The 18,354-nt window shown below is 45.7% G+C and overlaps 1 protein-coding gene across 9 annotated transcripts; it reads left to right on the forward strand.

Annotated features, from left to right (window-relative positions):
• The first annotated feature begins 2 nt into the window (after positions 1 to 2).
• ANKRD16 (ankyrin repeat domain 16) lies at positions 3 to 14,029 on the forward strand. 9 transcript variants are annotated; one of them, XM_045529684.1, is made up of 8 exons: positions 3 to 63; positions 329 to 897; positions 2,139 to 2,359; positions 3,844 to 3,886; positions 6,850 to 6,958; positions 7,413 to 7,574; positions 8,428 to 8,506; positions 13,538 to 14,029. In XM_045529684.1, exons 2-8 carry the CDS (start codon positions 584 to 586, stop codon positions 13,954 to 13,956), a joined length of 1,347 nt encoding a protein of 448 aa, XP_045385640.1. In that variant the 5' UTR covers positions 3 to 63; positions 329 to 583; the 3' UTR covers positions 13,957 to 14,029. The 9 variants fall into 9 exon arrangements, with proteins under 9 accessions (XP_045385640.1, XP_045385641.1, XP_045385649.1 ...); XM_045529685.1 differs by having other exon boundaries at positions 59 to 79; XM_045529688.1 differs by lacking the exon at positions 3 to 63 and adding an exon at positions 9,901 to 10,078 and having other exon boundaries at positions 163 to 897; positions 13,538 to 13,573.
• The last annotated feature ends 4,325 nt before the right edge of the window (positions 14,030 to 18,354 follow it).

Genomic DNA, 18,354 nt, shown 5'->3' on the forward strand with positions numbered 1-18,354 from the left:
CGGCGGGTACTGGGTGGCGGGTGACCGGGTGAGAGGGGCGGAGACGGCGCGACTGCGAACCGGGTGAGGGGGTGACCAGGTGAGGGGGGGAAGACTGGCCGGCCGCGGGCCAGGCGAGGGAGGACTCAGGGACGGGGCGGGCACGGGGCGGCCGCGGGTCGGGTGAGAGAGAGAACTGGGTGAGGGGCGGGCACGGGCACGCTGGGCGGCCTCCAGCCACCCCTTCCCGGGCGTAACGCGGACCCAGGCCCGGCGCGCCCCTTCCAGGCCCCTCCGGCCCACTTCAGGGCCGGGCGGTGGAACAGCGCGCCCCCCGTGTTGTTTTCAGCCCCGAACCACGCCAGTGCCCTGCCCTGCTCCCGGAGCCGTGGTCTCCGCGTAGACGGCCCAGCGCCCCTGGGAAGGCGCCCCTGCGGCGCGCTCGCCCCCGACTGCCCCGTTCCCTGAGGAGTCCCCTCCCCACGCTGGGGCCCGGGCGCCCGGGGAAGGGTCACGTGCGGGAAGCGGAAGCCGGGCTCGCTCTGGGCTTCTCCCAGCCGGACCGCCCGGGTCCCTCCCACCCGCTGCCAGCCTGGCCACGTTGATGGCCCCGCCCGGGGACCCGCGGCGCCTCTGCAGGCTGGTGCAGGAGGGCCGGCTGCGCGCCCTGCAGGAGGAGCTGCAGGCGGCCGGTGGCTGCCCGGAGATGGCCGGGGACACCCTGCTGCACTGCGCCGCCCGCCACGGGCGCCGGGACATCCTGGCCTATCTGGCCGAGGCCTGGGGCATGGACGTGGAGGCTGCCAACCGAGACTACAAGCGGCCTCTGCATGAAGCTGCCTCCATGGGCCACCAGGACTGCGTGCGCTACCTGCTGGGCCGAGGGGCGGTTGTCGACTGCCTGAAGAAGGCCGACTGGTAGGTGGCGGGGTCCAGAAAGACACCTGGCCTCCCCACTCCCTGCAGAATCGTAGGTACAATATTTCTGTGTACTTTGTCCGTCCCCTTGGACACCATAGCTTTTCTCAGCAACTAGTTCTCGCCCCAGGCCTGCTCCGTGGCAGAGTCGTCCTACCTTCCCCTACTGTAGCGCGGATAATCTCCGTTGTACTTTGTTTCTGCTCTTGTGGGTTAACTGGTCCAGGTAGTTACTTCCCTTTGTGTAGAATATAATCAACGCATTGTGTGTACTACATATAGCCCTGGGATGCAACGTTCTGGGGACTTTTACTAGTGTACCAGTTGTATTGTTTTAATTGGCATTGCTGCAATCAATATCCTTACTCAGATTTCATCAGTTATGCGTTTGTGTGTGTAGAGCACTACGAGATTTTATCACCCAGGTGTAGCCTTGCATAGCCACCACCACAATCAAGATGCTTTACTGGGCCATCACAGGAACCAGGTACATTTTGTTTTTTAGATTAACATTGTTTTTATTTTTTTATTTTTTTAGAGACAGGGTCTTGCTCTATCTCCTAAGCTGAAGTGCCGTAGTGAATCATAGCTCACTGCAGCCTCGAACTCCTGGGCTTAGGTGATCCTCCGCCTCAGCTTCCTAAGTAGCTAGGACTACAGGTGTGCACCACCACGCCTGGCTAATTTTTATTTTTTTTCGGGATGGGATCTTGGTATGTTGCCCAGGCTGGTCTCCATCTTCTGGCCTCAATTCATCCTACTGCCTAAGCCTCCCAAAGTGCTAGGATTATAGATGTGAGCCCTAGCCTTGGCATTGTTTTTAGTACTCACTGTGTCGGGTTCCTTAGAGGTTGTGAACCTTTTAAGGTTCAGGAACATACCGAAGTACATCTTCCCCACTTGGTCGGGGATATAGACCTAGTAGTTTTGAGAGTTGTCTGTGGTTTTTATTATCTGTGCTCCAGTTCACTGCTATCTGTGAAGTGGTTCATAAGCAGCTTGGCCTCCCAGCAACCCCCTTTGTGGAGGTGCACATTCATCACAATCATTTTCCTGTTGTTATTTCTCCCAGGGTCCTCACAGCAGGCACAGAAGTGGCCAGTCAAAGCTCCGGCTTCCCAGACCCCTGAATCCTCTAGGTTTTCCATCTGTGCCAAAGATACGTGTTTTCAGAAGACCTGGCCCCTCACTTTTCATGTCCCAGCTGCTTCCATCTGACAGCTTGTCCTGGTTGGCCTTAGGACTCCTCTGATGATGGCCTGCACAAGGAAGAATCTCGAGGTGATCCAGGACCTTGTGGAACATGGCGCCAGTCCTCTCCTGAAGAACAAAGATGGCTGGAACAGTTTCCACATTGCCAGTCGAGAGGGTGACCCTCTGATCCTCCAGTATTTGCTCACTGTTTGCCCGGATGCCTGGAAGACAGAGAGCAAAATTAGAAGAACTCCTCTGCACACCGCAGGTACAAACTACAGCTCTGCTGGCATGCAGGTACACATGTGCAGCCTGCTTCACCCAGCACTGCCGAAACCTCTTCTTGTTCAAGTCACCCGCAGGGGAGCAGAGGTCAGGGAAATAAGAGCATTTTGGGGCCTTTTACCGTAGTTGTTTTCTGAAGCTAATGTAACTTGGCTACCATGCTCTTCTGGTATTAGTTCACTTTTCATGTCTATCTGTCTTATCCACCCTAGTTAGTTAACTTGTAAGCTGGGTCTGTTCCTTATAAAGTTCCTTGGGCAAGGAAATTAGTCTCTCTGATTGGCAAAATAATGGTGGTGATGATGCCCATGTCACAGCGTTATTTTGGGGTTTAAAGAGCATGATACATGTAAATCCCTCAGATGATGCTTGGCACATAGTAAGCACAAAGTAACTGGTTGCTGCTATTTACTTTATCATTTCCACATTGTCATTACTAGAGGCAGGAGGAAAAGAGACTATATTTTCTCATGTCCTTAGTAAGGCCTACTGCAGTGCTATACATTTAAATAGATAGTTATTAAATACCTGGGCTCAATTGTATTTGACTTACGTAGGGATAATGTCAAATATAAATTTGGGGTACAGTTTTCATTATTTGGAGTAGTCATCCTTAACTCTGAATTATCTATTTATAGATTATTTTAAATTAGTAAAAAATAAAATTGCTGTGATGTCAGAAGTGGATATTAAGGAGCCCAAGAATCCAGATCAAGAAATTTAGAAAATAATTTTTAGCCTTCTAGGTAACACACTGAATTAGGATACGGGGCTTTTAGTTTCTATAAAAATCAAGACCTGTTATATCATGTAGTCTAGGAAATATGCATGCAATCATTCTCTGGCCATAGTTGGCAGTTAAGGACGAAGGAAACCTTTTTAAAACTTAGCAAGTTAGTAGAAAAACTTTTCTCCAGCTTGTGAATTATTTGACCAGCTTCCTGGAGAAACAATTAGCACCCTATCATTCACCCAAAATAGTGGAGGACAGATAGTCAAAATCTTTGTTATTGAATATAGTTACTTTTAGTAGGAGAATTAAATTAGCAGCACACCTTGCTGCTAATTCACACATAGGTTGAGTGGACTCACTTCCACTATAGCTTTCAGCACATCGTTATCCACCCTGGTCTCAGGTCACCCACATGGCTCATTTCCAAGATTAAAATCACCAGAACAGAACATCTCAAATCATCAACATGCTATGTGTTCATTAGCCACATCCTGCCCAAACACTTTGTTGATATTTTGAGCTATCTGCGCTGCATTGGTTCTATAACAGAACTCATATTAAAAAATAACTCGAATTCTTGACTTATGCATAGTTTCTCAAAAAAAAAATTTGAAAGATAATCACACGCCAAACTGTGCATTTGCAAGTCTGAAGATGTAGCTTCACAATAAACATTTTCTAAATTTCTTGATCTGTGCACCAAAAAGCTCTAACTCTCAACTCTCTTCTCCTAGCAATGCACGGCCACTTAGAGGCAGTAAAGGTGCTTCTTAAGAGGTAAGAACGATACAACAAATTGGGGGAAATATTTGATATTTATGACAATTACTACCTCATAATTATGATAATTGAGTTAATACCAGTGCTAGGTAAAGAGCTCAGACACACTGTTAAGAAAGAAACTACAACCTGAGCAAGAGTGAGACCCTGTTTCTACTAAAAATAGAAAGAAATTAGCTGGACAACTAAGAACGTATAGAAAAAATTAGCTGGGCATGGTGGCACATGCCTGTAGTCCCACCTACTCGGGAGGCTGAGGCAGAAGGAGTGCTTAAGCCCAGGAGTTTGAGGTTGCTGTGAGCTAGGCCAACACCACGACACTCTAGCCCTGGCAACAGAGCGAGACTGTCTCTAAAAAAAAAAAAAAACTAAACTGTCAAAAGAAAAATGAGGCCAGACATAGTAGTTCATGCCTGTAATCCTCCACTTTGGGAGGCCGAGGCAGGAGGATTGCTTGAGGCCAGGAGTTTGAGACCAGCCTGGGCAATGTAGCAAGACCCCATCTCTAAAAAATTTAAAAATTTAGCCAGGTATGGCATGGTGGCACACACCTATAGTCCTATGTATTTGGAAGGCTGAGGAAGGAGGATTACTTAAGCCCAGGGGTTCAAGGTTGCAGTGAGCTATGATTGTGCCACTGCACTCCAGCCTGGGCACAGAGTAAGACCCTGTGTCTTAAAAAAATATATACACACATACACACAGATACATAGATAAATAAAACAAAAATAGCTAACCAAATGCATGGGAAAAAGATGTTTTTGATGGCAAAATTATCCATTTCTCTATTTATTCAACAAATATTTATACATTCAGTGTCTCACATAAACTTACCCCTGCCACTTATACAGGGGCTACAACAGAAATGACGGCAGATGTGGTTGCTGCCCTCCTGGAACTCACAGACTGGCAGGGAAGACAGGTTGTGAACAAGTCCTGTTACTCTGATGAGCATTACGGGAATTGCAGGATTCCTACAAAGTACTTAACAGCAAGACCCAACTTGGCCTAGGAGTAAAGAATCTCAGCGCCAGCCATTTTTCATCTGTGACCTGAAGAAAAGATAGAAATTAGCAGAGAGTGAAAGGCAAGGGAGCATTCCAGACAGAGGTAACGGCATCTGTGGATGTTCTGAGCCAGGGAAAGGCGTAGTACATGTTGAGACACTGAAAGACGTCTAGAACGTGCTGAAGCCTGAACAGTGCAAGGGAGGACAGACACTGTCAACCATGTCAAGGATTTCAGATTTTATTCTAAGTATTTAAGAAGTTGCGGAAGCCAGGCACAGTGATATGCACCTATAGCCCCAGCTACCTGGCAGACCAGGGCAGAAGGATCACTTGAGCCCAGAAGTTCTCGGCCAGCCTGGGCAACATAGCAAGACCCTATCTCTAAATAACAATTGAGGGGGGGACAAAGAATCCACTGAAGGGTTTTAAGCAGAGGGATCATAAGAAATTTGCAGTTTTCAAAGATCCTCAATCCTGTGGTTGCAAAATAGAGAGTGGGTTGGCAGGAGGCTGGAGGGTGCTGCATGAAACGGGGAGAGAGATAATGGTGGCTCAACTAGGGAAATGACTGCAGGGAGGAAGAGAAAGATTGGGGAGGTTTAAGGAGCAGAGTCCACAGGACCAGGTGACTAAGCCTCACCCAGGCGATAAAGGGGCTGGGGGAGTCAGGATGTCTTGCAGGTGTCTAGCACCTGGGTGGCAGGGCTGGTGCCACTCACTGAGGTGTCTAACAGTGGAGGAGCAGGTTTTGCGGGAGAAGACGATCATGTCACTTCTGAACACACTGAGTTTCATGTGCCCGTGGGATATCCAAGCAAAGGCGGCAAGCAGCCAGGCAGACGCAGGTGGGCCGAGGGACAAATGTGGGACCATCACCTTGGAGATGGTGATTGAAGCCAGAAGAGTGGACAGGGTTGCCTGAGGAGACAACATGCCAGAAGAGAAGAGCACTTAGCACTATGCCCTGACAGCGTTGCCATGTGCAGGGCTTGCCTGCCACAAATGGGAACATGCTTGGTTGCCTGCAGATTTATAGATACTCTTTCCTTCATTCATTCAAGAAATGTTTTTCAAGCACTTCCTGTGTGTTAGGTTCTGGGTGATAAACAGTCCTTTCTGTAATGGAGCCTATAGGCTGGTGTGAGAGACAAGTAAATACCATGTAATTACAAACTGGCAATGCTACAGAGGAAAAGTACGAGATGCTGTGAGAGCAAAGGTCCTCGTGTAGATGGGGGGATGAGGAAAGCCTCTGGGGAGGTCCCATCTACGGTGCAAGTGAGAGTGAGCTGGAGAAGAGTGGGCGGTGCTGCTCCTGCAGAGGCGGGAAAGGGCTCCGCACCCAGTGCCCAGGGAAGAGCAAGGCCAGCCCAGGCAGGAGACCTAGAGAGGGAAGCAGGTGCCATGTTATTCTGGCCCTTGGAGGTCATGCTGATACTGGGGGTTTTGTCCTTTGTGCAGGGTAGGGGGCAGTTTTAAGGCTTTTTCCACTTGGAGTGTGGCAAGAGGACAGTGGTTGCTGTGGAGAACAGCTCAGCAAGGCAGGAGTTGAGGCAAGACGCAGGTGGGGAGGCCATTGCCAATTGACTCGGTCTTAAGGGGTAAAAGTGGAGTGGAAAGAAGGAGATAGAGGTCTTAAATATTTTGACTGTAGAATTGAGAGGTGGGGGATCAGTTGGGTATGAAGAATAAGGGGAAGGTGGTGGCAAGGCTGACTTCAAGGCTTCTGGCATGATAAGCTGGTGAGAGGAAGGTGCCGTCAAACGGGATGGAGAAAGTTAAAGGAGCAGCAGGTTTGCCGGGGAAGATCATTGTGCTCTGTGAGCACTCCAGACTGTCCCAGGTCATTTGTCGGCATACAGTCTACTTGCAGGTCATCAAGTGTCACCTATCGCTTGGGTTTGAGGTGGTGAATTTTCTCAGCTCTCTTACTTGGGGTTTTGGCTCTAGGTGCCAATATGATCCTGACTGCAAAGACAACTGTGGCGTTACCCCCTTTATGGACGCGATTCAGTGTGGTCACATCGACGTGGCCAGGCTGCTCATGGAAAAACACAAGGTATAAATGGTTTTGTTTGATTCCTTTGGCTCTTCCTACACATTTTAGATGATAGGATAAGCAGAGTACATTGTTATTTAGATGGTGGGTTCAGATCCCAGTTCTGCCGACCTCCCCCGTGACCTCTTTAAACATCCGTGTTCCAATCTGTAAAACACGGACAAATTTAATTTTAGAAGGTTCCCACCAGAATTAAATAATGCTCATAAAGCAGTTAGCAAAATAAGTATTGAATAAACAGTAGCCATTTGGTAGCAGTAACAACAAACTATCTCTGCTGGCTGCTTTTGGCACTATAGCCTGGAGCGCTGAATCTTAACCATTTTTTTGGTTAGAGAATCCTTTGAGAAGCAGACAAAAGCTACCTCCAAGTTTTGCCTAAATATCAATAGGTGCCCAGACCCAGGTTTCTCTGCTTCTCGACTTCTTTGCTCCTCTCTCCTCTGTCCATCAGGTTTGCCTTTCAGCCGAGGACAGGCTGGGCGCCCAGGCTCTGCACAGGGCAGCAGTCACAGGGCAGGATGAAGCCATCCGATTCTTGGTCTCTGAACTCGGTGTGGATGTAGATGTGAGAGCAGCATCAACCCACCTCACAGCGCTTCATTACGCAGCGAAGGTTTGTTTTCCTCATGACAGCATCCCTACTCCACTGATGGATACCTCCATAGCCCTGGGTTCTTTGGATCTGTTTCTGTGGAAGAAATTGCCCATGATGTACTCCTGAAATATTCATGATTCTGAAGTCCTTTATCTCTTTAAATAGAAACCTGACATTATTTTGTTTCTAGGCAAAAACTGAAAAAAAAAAGCCTTTCACTCCATACAATGCCTGGGCTTTATGCCTCCTCTCCCCCCAGTTTTTTGTTTTCATGAATAATGCTATTTGAAGCCATAAATATCTATCGTATGAAATTCCTAGCTCTCTCTTTAATACTGGATTTCAGAAGTTAATATCTTTTTAACTGGGGCTAAGGAATTGCATTTACCAGGCTCTCTACTGTATAAAATATTGAAGACAAGTAAAAATTTTTCACTAGAAAAGTCACCATTTTAAATGTTGGAGTCTTTTGTGTATTATCTTTAACATTTTTATGAGAGATTATTATCTATTCTAGTTTATCTTTGCCCTAAAAATTTTAGCAAAGAGTATATTTGCTTGGGAAGTTTTGGAATTATGGATTCTGTATGAATTACAAGATTTATACTACTTACACTAATGGAAACCCAAATCATTGGGTCAATAATTTTGCCCACAGAGTCAATCATCTATATGCTAATCATTAAATGTCACCAGAATATGTAGTGACATACTAGAATTTGAGAGTGACATGATGTCTTCCTTTAGATAGGAAAATTCAGTTTTAACACTTGACTATTTTAGAAAAAGCACCCAATATGCATTAGAGTTTGTGTTTAAGGGTTTCCTTTTGTCTTCATCCCAGTGATAATGAATTTATTTCAACACTCAGGAAGGACATACAAGCACAATTCAAACTCTCTTGTCCTTGGGTGCTGACATCAGCTCTAAAGATGAAAGAAATCGATCGGGTATGACTGATCTCTACATATGCCTTGAAAATAATAAATTGAATTTAAATAATACATATGCTTTTATACTTACAACATTGGTTTTAATATTATTCTTCTAATAGCTCAGCAACTTTTCCTTAAAATAGCTTTTGCTCTGTTTGCAAAGCCATAGAGCTGTTGTTGTTACCATGACAGTGGTGTTGACTGCTACTCATTATTGCTTTTATAGCTACTGTTGTTGTTATTTTAAACCATAACAATGTTTGTGTCATAAAAGCACTTGCTAATCCATTATCACACCTGCTATCCAGGTATTATATAGATTTTTCACAGGTCATCTGTCTTTGGGGTATATTTAGAAACTATGTTCACTATAATTGTTTAAATTGAGGGATCAGAAGTATATTCTTGGCCGGGCGCGGTGGCTCACGCCTGTAATCCTAGCACTCTGGGAGGCCAAGGCAGGTGGATCACTCGAGGTCAGGAGTTCAAGACCAGCCTGAGCAAGAGCGAGACCCCATCTCTACTAAAAATAGAAAGAAATTATCTGGCCAACTAAAATATATATAGAAAAAATTAGCCGGGCATGGTGGCGCATGCCTGTAGTAGTCCCAGCTACTCAGGAGGCTGAGGCAGGAGGATTGCTTGAGCCCAGGAGTTTGAGGTTGCTATGAGCTAGGCTGACGCCACAGCACTCACTCTAGCCCGGGCAACAAAGTGAGACTCTGTCTCAAAAAAAAAAAAAAAAAAGTATATTCTCAGAGCTAATTCTTTAGGCTTGGACTTCAGAATAAACCCTTAGGAGGGTTAACCATCTTGCAAGGGTTCAGTAGGATCTTTAACATGTTTCAAAGACTGGCAGATAACTAACTGCTGACTCTGGGTCTGGAAAGGGCAGCCACCAAGCCCAGGAGGGGACGCAGACTCTCCCAAGGCAGGGTAGCAGACCAGCGATGCTCTCGGACTCTCGGTGATGATTTCTACACCCAGAATGCGAAGCTTGGTCAACAGTTTTTCTTTTTGTCACTTCATTCTTATTCATGGTGATATTTTTACTTACAAAATGAATTCAACAAAACTTTGAGAAAGTTTTCTGTACCATTTAAAATGTGTTTCTGTGGCACTGAGGAGTGAGTATAAGGACGTCACCTGTTTCTCATTAACTTGCTCTGTTGCTTTAGACAGTTTCTTAAATCCTCCCTAATAGTATTGTTATCTTTAATACTATTTTCAACCCAATCAGGTTAAAAAGAAATATTTTGACCCAGTATTAGCAAAGTCATAGGGATGGATTATGAGAGTATAAAATCTGTATAATTGAATCAATATTGCTACTGGGCACAGTCGACTCCCGAGGTCAGTATTGCTCCAGGGATCACGCACTGAGTCTGTGTGGTTTTTGTCACCCTCAGCCCTGCATCTGGCCTGTGCGGGTCAGCACGTGGCCTGTGCCGAGTTTCTCCTGCAGTCAGGCCTGAAGGATTCCGAAGACTTGACGGGTAGCCTGGCTCAGCAGCTCATAGGGGGAACAGCTCCAGCCACAACGCGATGACACATGGACGTTTCTGAAAGGAGGCAGTAAAGTACAGGGTAATTTGTGTCCCACTTCTTAAATCATGCACAGATTCAGTGAAACCAGTCGGTAGCCACTTTCCATCTCCTCCTCCCTCCTGCCCTCCTCCTGCACAGCCTCCCCCTGCTGAGGATTCCCTGATGCTCAGGAAGCTGGGTTCCTTGCCCCCAACCAGCACCCTGTGGAGTCCTGAGCACAGTCATAATCTTTCCATAGTCCATATCTCACTTTTTATACTCCTAAAGTGGAATTAGATGTTTATGAGATCAGTCTCTGGAATCCTTAGATGCATGAATATAATATAGTCTATATACTTTTATAAATATATGAAATGTTTTATAATATTATATGGTAAAGCAATGATAATATTAAAAATGTAACATAAATTGCTATTAGTTTGAGCCATAAAACATAATTGGCCTGTTTATTTTCTTCCTTCATGGCTTCTACTTGGTCATTACAGCGGACCAACTTTTGGTTCATAGCCAGGAAGGAAATGCTTATAATCTGTTTACACAGACATTTACAGGGATTAGTGAAAATTTTTATATATTCTAAGCATTGCTAGTTAAGCTATAAAGTTTTAATCTTGAGGGTTTTTGTTTTAGCAGATAAGTTCTGTATTGGCACCCTTTCATTCTTACGTATTAAATGTAACTAAGCTATTTCCAAAACTTTTCTCTCAGCCTGAGTTAAAGAATGGAGTTTTTGTTCTCAAAACCTACAGGTTACATTTCCTGCCCTGTCCCATTCACCCACCAAAGCCTCTGACTATTAAGGAATGAAGCACTCAACATTACAACTTTAAAAAATATTGTAGCCTCTTAAACAGATCAATGATAGGATGAGTCCTCAAGCATTTGGACTATTTTTTCCTGGCTTTTTTCCTTTTCTTTCTTTTTCTTTTTTGATCATTTTCTCTGAATTGCTAAGAGTAATTATTAATCCAAATCTGTCTTTTGAAACATTGCATGCATCAATCACAAGCAAGATTTAATCTCCTTGTTCATTGTGACCCAGCAAGTACTTGCTACACACCCACCTTATTCTCAGCGTTGTGCTCAGCCTGGTAAGGAGCAAGAATTTCCAGTTCCTCTTAATTATTCCCAGACGCTGGCAGATTCCTATCCCTAACCACCAAATAAAGGTTCTGATAGAAACACCCTCACACACTCTCTCTGTCTGCACTGATTTGAAATTCGGTTATCATTTTCCTGTTGCTTCAGAGATACCTTTGCATCGATGCCCTTGGGTCTGAGGCTGATCTGTTGTGTGGATATTTCATATGTGCCCGTGGGGCCTTCTCCCCCCTCAGCACACACAGATAGCGGCTTATTTGCAGCCGCTACATGCGCGGTCAGTTCCCATTCGTAGCTTCGCTTGAAAATAGCTATGATCTATCATATATTACAAAAAAAATTAACTTATACAAGAAATTATTTACAAAACAAAATGGAAAAAGAATTACAATATGGAAAAGAAATGGCAAAACTCAGGCTAAAGAAATGGGAGCACAGGAGTGGGAAGAGGAAGGGCAGGCGCTGAGTTTAACTTAAGCTGGGGCGTTGCTGGAACTTACCAGCAGATGGCAGACCAGAGAAATGTCCCTTTGATTCTCCCAGATTTGTTTTTAAAGCTTATTATAAAATGTAGAAAATATAGAAAGTAATAAAAGAGAAAACAAAAGTAACCTACAGTTCTACCACCCAGAGAGAACTACTCTTATTTCCTTCTGTCTTTTTAAATGCATGTAGTTGAAATGATGCTGTAGATGCAATTTTTTCCCTGACTTTATATTACAGGCAAATCCTAATGCCCTTAAAAACTTTGTAAACTTTGTTTTTAATGGCTGGCTGATGCTCCACCATATTAGTGTCCATACTGATTCTTTTATGTTGCCATTTTGGTTTTCTTTTTAAGATGTAGACAGGATCATCAGTCAACTTTGACTGGAAGCAAGGGTGACAGGTTAGGGATTTAAAAAAAGGCTATTGGATTTGATCGCCAGAAGTTCAGGGCTAAGCAAGCAGAAGACAGCAGGGCCTTGAGCAAGCCTGTGCTCCTGTGGATGTGTTGTGTGGTGAAGGAAAGGACAGAGAGAAGGTAGTTTGACAGGAGAGTGGGTGTTTTCAGAGAGGGTAAGATATCATGGCTTGTTTACAGACAGCAGGAAGGATCCATGGTGGGGAGGGAGCAGCAGTGAGGGCTCCCTGTAGGGCCAGGCCCTTCCAGGGGTCTGGGAAATGGAGTCAGAAGCCCTCGGGGAGGCTCAGCCCCGCATGAGGAAGGAGTGTGTCCCTCTGAGAGGCTTTAAGAAAGGAAGCAAGGCTGCGTGAAGATAGGGGGAAAGTCTGAGGCAGAGCCCACATTCATGCCTTGCTGAGTGTCAGTACCTTGAGGGGGCTGGGGGTCATGGAATATGTGTCTTAAATTCCCTACAATAATGAATAGTGTGGATTTGACAATCTTTACACTTTTTAAAATTGCATTCTTGGCCGGGTGCAGTGGCTCACCCCTGTAATCCTAGCACTCTGGGAGGCTGAGGAGGGAGGATCGCTTGAGCTCAGGAGTTCCAGACCAGCCTGAGCAAGAGCAAGACCCCATCTCTACTAAAAACAGAAAAATTAGCCAGGCCTCGTGGCGCATGTGGACAACCACATGCCAAGCAGGGGCCAGCCCTCACTGCTACCTTGTTTCTTTTGTCAATAAAAGTCACATCCCTCTCTCTAATTGGCAGAATGCAATTTTATTTGTTTATTTATTTTTGAGACAGAGTCTCGCTCTGTTGCCCGGGGTAGAGTGCAGTGGCATCATTGTAGTTCACAGCAACCTCAAACTCCTGGGCTCAAGCGATCCTCCTGCCTCAGCTTCCCAAGTAGCTGAGACTACAGGTGCACACCATCACACTCGGCCAATTTTTTTCTATTAGTAGAGATGGGGTCTCATTCTTGCTCAGGCTGGTCTGGAACTCCTGAGCTTAAGCAATCGTCCCGCCTCAGCCTCCCAGAGTGCTAGGATTATAGGCGTGAGCCTCTGGGCCAGGCTCTTGCAACATTTTTAGCTTAACAGTGGATCTTAGAAATTGTTTCTCATTAGTTCTTATAGGTCTACCTCATTGTTTTTAACATTGCAAAGTATTATGTTCTTTCTAACATCCCATCCTTCCAATGCACTATAATTTATCTAAGCTGATTCCAATTTATGGCCATTTTAGGATGCTTCTAGGGTTTTTAAAGTTATTGATGTAAACAGTGGTGCAGTAAGCGTGTATCTTTGTGTCCTCCTGTGATGAGAAGATAAACTCCTAGAAGCAGATTAAAGGATCTGTGCATTTTTTTACGTTACTGTCTTGGTTACAGTGCAGGTAGCAGAGAACAGCATGCATTCCAGCTAGCTTAAGTAGGAGATTTGTTATAGGATACTGGTAGGCAGAATTGTTTGGAAGGCTCAAGAGCAGATCTCGTTTGAACCTCCAGAGATGACTTCAAGAGCAATACTGCAGACCTGGGCCTCAAAAAGAACTGCCTTTTCATTGGGGAAAAATCCTTGCCAGCCTGGGAAGCCAAAACAATCAGGAAGATTCCACTTTCATGACAGCCTTTGCCAGTGGAAGAGGCAGAATTCCGGCTTCTGCTTCTGCTTTGCAAAACTCAAGAAGAATCCAACTCACATCCAGAAATCTAGCTCTGAGGGTGCCTGGGAAATGCAGCTGGAAACTTCCCTACTTCTGCAGTGCGGGAATCACAGGAGGAGGTTGGAATGGATCTTGAATGCCACAGACGTCACCACATTGGCTGTTGCCAGGATTCCTTCCCAGGCCTGTGTGTGTGAAAGTGTGGGATTCCTCCACGCCATCACCAAAACTGCGTGTTGCCACACTTCTAATGTCCGCTAACTTGATATAATACCTCATTGTCTCAGTTTGGCATTTCTTTAATTATGAATCAAATCGAAGATTTCTAAGTTTGTTTATTGGTCATTATATTTCTTTTTCCTATTTTTATCTGTACCGGTTAGCTGTAACTAAGTGACAAACCACCCCAGAACTCAGTGGCTTCAAACAGAAGCCTGTGGGTCACCTGGGTGATTTTCCTGCTCTGGGCTGAACACAGGTGCTCAGCTCGTTCACTCCTGCGTCTGCCATCAACTGGTGGGTCTCTAGAGCTGGCTGGTGTAGGATGGCCTTGGCTGGACAGGGCTGGCTCCGCCCCAGTGATCTCTCTTCCTCCATCGGGCTAGCCAGACTCATTTTCATGACAGTGGCAGAGATTCAAGAGAGGAGAGAGCTGGGCACGATGGCTCACACCGGTAATTCCAGCATTTTAGGAGGTTGAAGCGGGAGGATTACTTAAGGCCAGGAGTTCTAGACCAACTGGGCAACAAACTGAAACCTCGAGACCTCATCTCTACAATAAAAAATAAAAAAAATTAGGTTGGGCAAGGTGGCTCACACCTGTAATCCTAGAACTCTGGGAGGCCAAGCTCAGGAGGACTGCCTGAGCTCAGGAGTTCAAGAGCAGCCTGAACAAAAGTGAGACCCCCGTCTCTACTTAAAATAGAGAAAACTAGCCAGGTGTGGTGGTGCGCACCTAGTCCCAGCTACTGGGGTGGCTGAGGCAGGAGAATTGCTTGAGTCCAGGAGTTTGAGGTTGCTGTGAGCTAGGCTGATGCCACGGCACTGTAGCCTGGCTGACAGAGTGAGACTCTGTCTCAAAAACAAAGCAAAAAAAGATTATCCAGGCATGGTGGTGCACCTGTATTCCCAGGTACTTGGGAGGCTGAGACAGGAGGATCTCTTGAGCCCAAGAACTTGAGGTTGCAGTGAGCTATGATGATGCCACTGCACTCTGGCCTTGGCGACAGACCCAGACCCTGTATCAAAAAAGAGCAGAGGAGAGACTCCAGTGCTTTTTCTAATCTCTGCTCTGTGTAGATGCTTCCATCCCATTTGCCCAAGCAAGTCACATGGCCATGCCCAGAATCAGTGTGCGTGGGGAGGGGGTACCCAGAGGCCTGGACACAGGCCATTGATTGAGGCCATTAATCAAACCAACTCTTGCATTATCTTTTGACCATTGTTCTGTTGATTTGTAAGAGTCCTTTTTTATATTGAGTTAATTAGCTCTAAACATAATTTCACATAGTGATGGTAAAATTTTTGGTATACATTTATAAGTGGAAAAAAACAGACAACAGTATAGCAGAAATTCCCTCTATTTATCCTTTTTTAAAAACTCTTGAATAGATATGGACATACACCAAGGCTAACTAAAATGATGGGAGTTGAATGGCACAGATTCCTTGGATGTGGTAGGGTATTTCTATTTTGATTATAATGTGTGTTAACTTTAAAGCAACTCTGAGTTCTAGAGATTTCATCTGTGCCAGCCAACCATACACATATTATTTTTCCCAATTTTACTGAAAATCCGCAATCAACTAAGATGGAAATGAGTATAAAAGACCTAGGAACAAAGTCCAACTTGTGGATCATCCTGCCTCTTAGGTACACAGCTCTGGATCTAGTGTATCCTTCCCTCTCTTCCAGCTGATACAGACTTAGATAATTCAGTTTTGCAATTTAATATTAGATTAAGGCTGGGCTCAGTGGCTCACACCTATAATCCCAGCACTTTGGGAGGCCGAAGCAGGAGGATCACTTGAGGCCAGGAATTGAAGGTTACAGTGAGCTATGATTGCACCACTGCACTCCAGCCTAGGTTGACAAAGCAAGAGCCTGTCTTTAAAAAATAAAAATGTTAGATTGAAACAAAAATCAGTAAGAGAATTCTGCAGGTAAAGAAGAACATACTCCAAAAAGCAAAAGAAAATATATTTTCTCAAAATCCCCCACTTCCCTGACCTTATATACATGCAAACATGCCCACACAGACACGGGGAGGAAGGATCAATACAAATATTTCACACATAATTATTCCTTCTCTGAGCTTCTATAGCACTCTGTTCATAGCCCCTTTGTGGCCCACGGTATCTAGGCTATAAATTCTGCTGCTGTGACTAAGGCCCAAAACAACAGTAGCATAAACCAGAGTGTGTTTTCTCTTCCGCATGAGAGTCTGGGCGCACCCAGCACAGGTTGGTTGGGCACACCCTGGGTGCCGGGCTGGGCTCCTGCTGGTGGTTCTGCATCTGAGTGTGTCGCTCTCTCCTGCCCGTTCCAAGACCTCCCGGCCTACGGAGGGAGACGGGCACAGGGGAGGTTGTGCTCTCCGCCTTTTTAGGTGTTTATGGTTATTTAGAAACAGGGTCTCTGTTGTCTGGCGGCTTCAGTGACTCACGTGGCTTCTCCCCAGGGTCTCTGCATGTGGGCTGGTGTGAGCTGAGAGAGCATGAGTGCCAGGCAAGGCCTAGCTTTGAAAGCCACACAGCGTCACCTCCCCACATCCTTTTGTCAAGGCAGCCCAAACTGTCTCCCCCAAGTTCAAGGGGAGGGAGATAGAGATGGAGCGTTGTGACAACATTCTGGAAGAACATGGGAACCAGAAATAGTATGAGAACACATTTTGCCACGTTTCTGTTGCCTGAATTACTGAGATGGCCTCCTCACTGGCCTTGCTATTTCCACTTTTGTATTTTCCCTCATGCGATTCTCACAGAGCAGCCTGGAAAAGTGCTTAACAGGTCAGATGTGTCCCCCTGGCTTGGACTCCTTCACTTGGGGTAGAATCTGGCCCCACCAGCCCCAGCGGGCCCAGGCCCGGGGCAGCCCAGCCCCACCACGCCTCCCTCACTTCCCTCGCTGCAGACACCCTCCCTCCGGCTGCTCCCAGGGCACAGCCTCCTTTCAGTTCCTCAAACAAAACACCCAATTTCCTCCCACCTTAGTGCCTTCCTGGAAATTTCTTTTCTCAGTTTGTCGTGTGGTTGGTTGACTCTTGTTCATCCTTTGGGTCCCAGCATGAATGTCACTCCCCCAGTCCCAACCTAAAAGTGCTTCCTGAAATCCTGTCACTGTGACAACGTGGATGAACTGGGAAGATGTTATTTAGGTGGAGTGGGCCGGGCACAGAAAGACAAATACTGCATGATCTCACTCACATGTGAAATCTTAGAAAAGTCAAACCCACGGAAGCAGGGAGTAGAGGGAGGCTGCCAGGGGCTCGGGGCAGGAGGCACGGGTAGATGTTGGTCAAAGGACATGAACTTTCAGATACACAAGATGAGCAGGTCCCAGAGGTCTCCTGCACAGCCTAGAGCCTGTAGTTAACATGGTGTTGTACACTTTAAAATTTGCTAAGATGGGGCCGGGCACCGTGGCTCACGCCTGTAATCCTAGCACTCTGGGAGGCCGAGATGGGAAGATCCTTTGAGCCCAGGAGTTGGAGACCAGCCTGAGCAAGAGCAAGACCCCGTCTCTACTAAAAATAGAAAGAAATTATGTGGACAGCTAAAAATATATATAGAAAACATTAGCCGGGCATGGTGGCGCATGCCTATAGTCCCAGCTACTCGGGAGGCTGAGGCAGGAGGATCGCTGGAGCCCAGGAGTTTGAGGTTGCTGTGAGCCAGGCTAACGCCATGGCACTCTAGCCTGGGCAACAGAGTGAGACTCTGTCTCAAAAAAAAAAAAAAATAGAAGGAGGGACCTGGGTTATCGTAAAAGCAAAACTGAGGCGTTAAGTTCCTTGTAGGTAATAAGTGTTTTATTCTTTTGTGAGAAAATATGTCTTATGTTAAGAAATTAAATGCTGGGAGGCCAAGGCGGGCGGATCGTGTGAGCTCAGGAGTTCGAGACCAGCCTCAGCAAGAGCGAGACCCCGTCTCTACTAAAAATAGAAAGAAATTAGCCAAACAACTAAAATATATACAAAAAAATTAGCCGGGCATGGTGGCGCATGCCTGTAGTCCCAGCTACTCGGGAGGCTGAGGCAGAAGGATCACCTGAGCCCAGGAGTTTGAGGTTGCCGTGAGCTAGGCTGACGCCACGGCACTCTAGCCAGGGGAACAGAGTGAGACTCTGTCTCAAAAAAAAAAAAAAAAAAAAGAAATTAAATGCTTCATATATTTAGAAAATCAAGAAAGGATACTAAATATTCTTTTAGTATTTATTAAAATGCTTATAAGACATTAAAAACATACATCAGATTGCTAAAAATTGAAATTCAAGTCATTAAGTTTAATATGAATAAAGAGGAACTGTGGAAATTTTTTTTAAAAATAACAGCTTGATTGAGATGTAATCCACATACCATATAATCCACCCATTCAGAGTACACAAGTCAGTGGTCGTTAGCATATTCAGATACATGCAAATGTTCACCGCAGTCAATTT

This window comes from Lemur catta, chromosome 18, assembly GCF_020740605.2.
Source record: "Lemur catta isolate mLemCat1 chromosome 18, mLemCat1.pri, whole genome shotgun sequence".
Lineage (NCBI taxonomy): Eukaryota > Metazoa > Chordata > Mammalia > Primates > Lemuridae > Lemur > Lemur catta.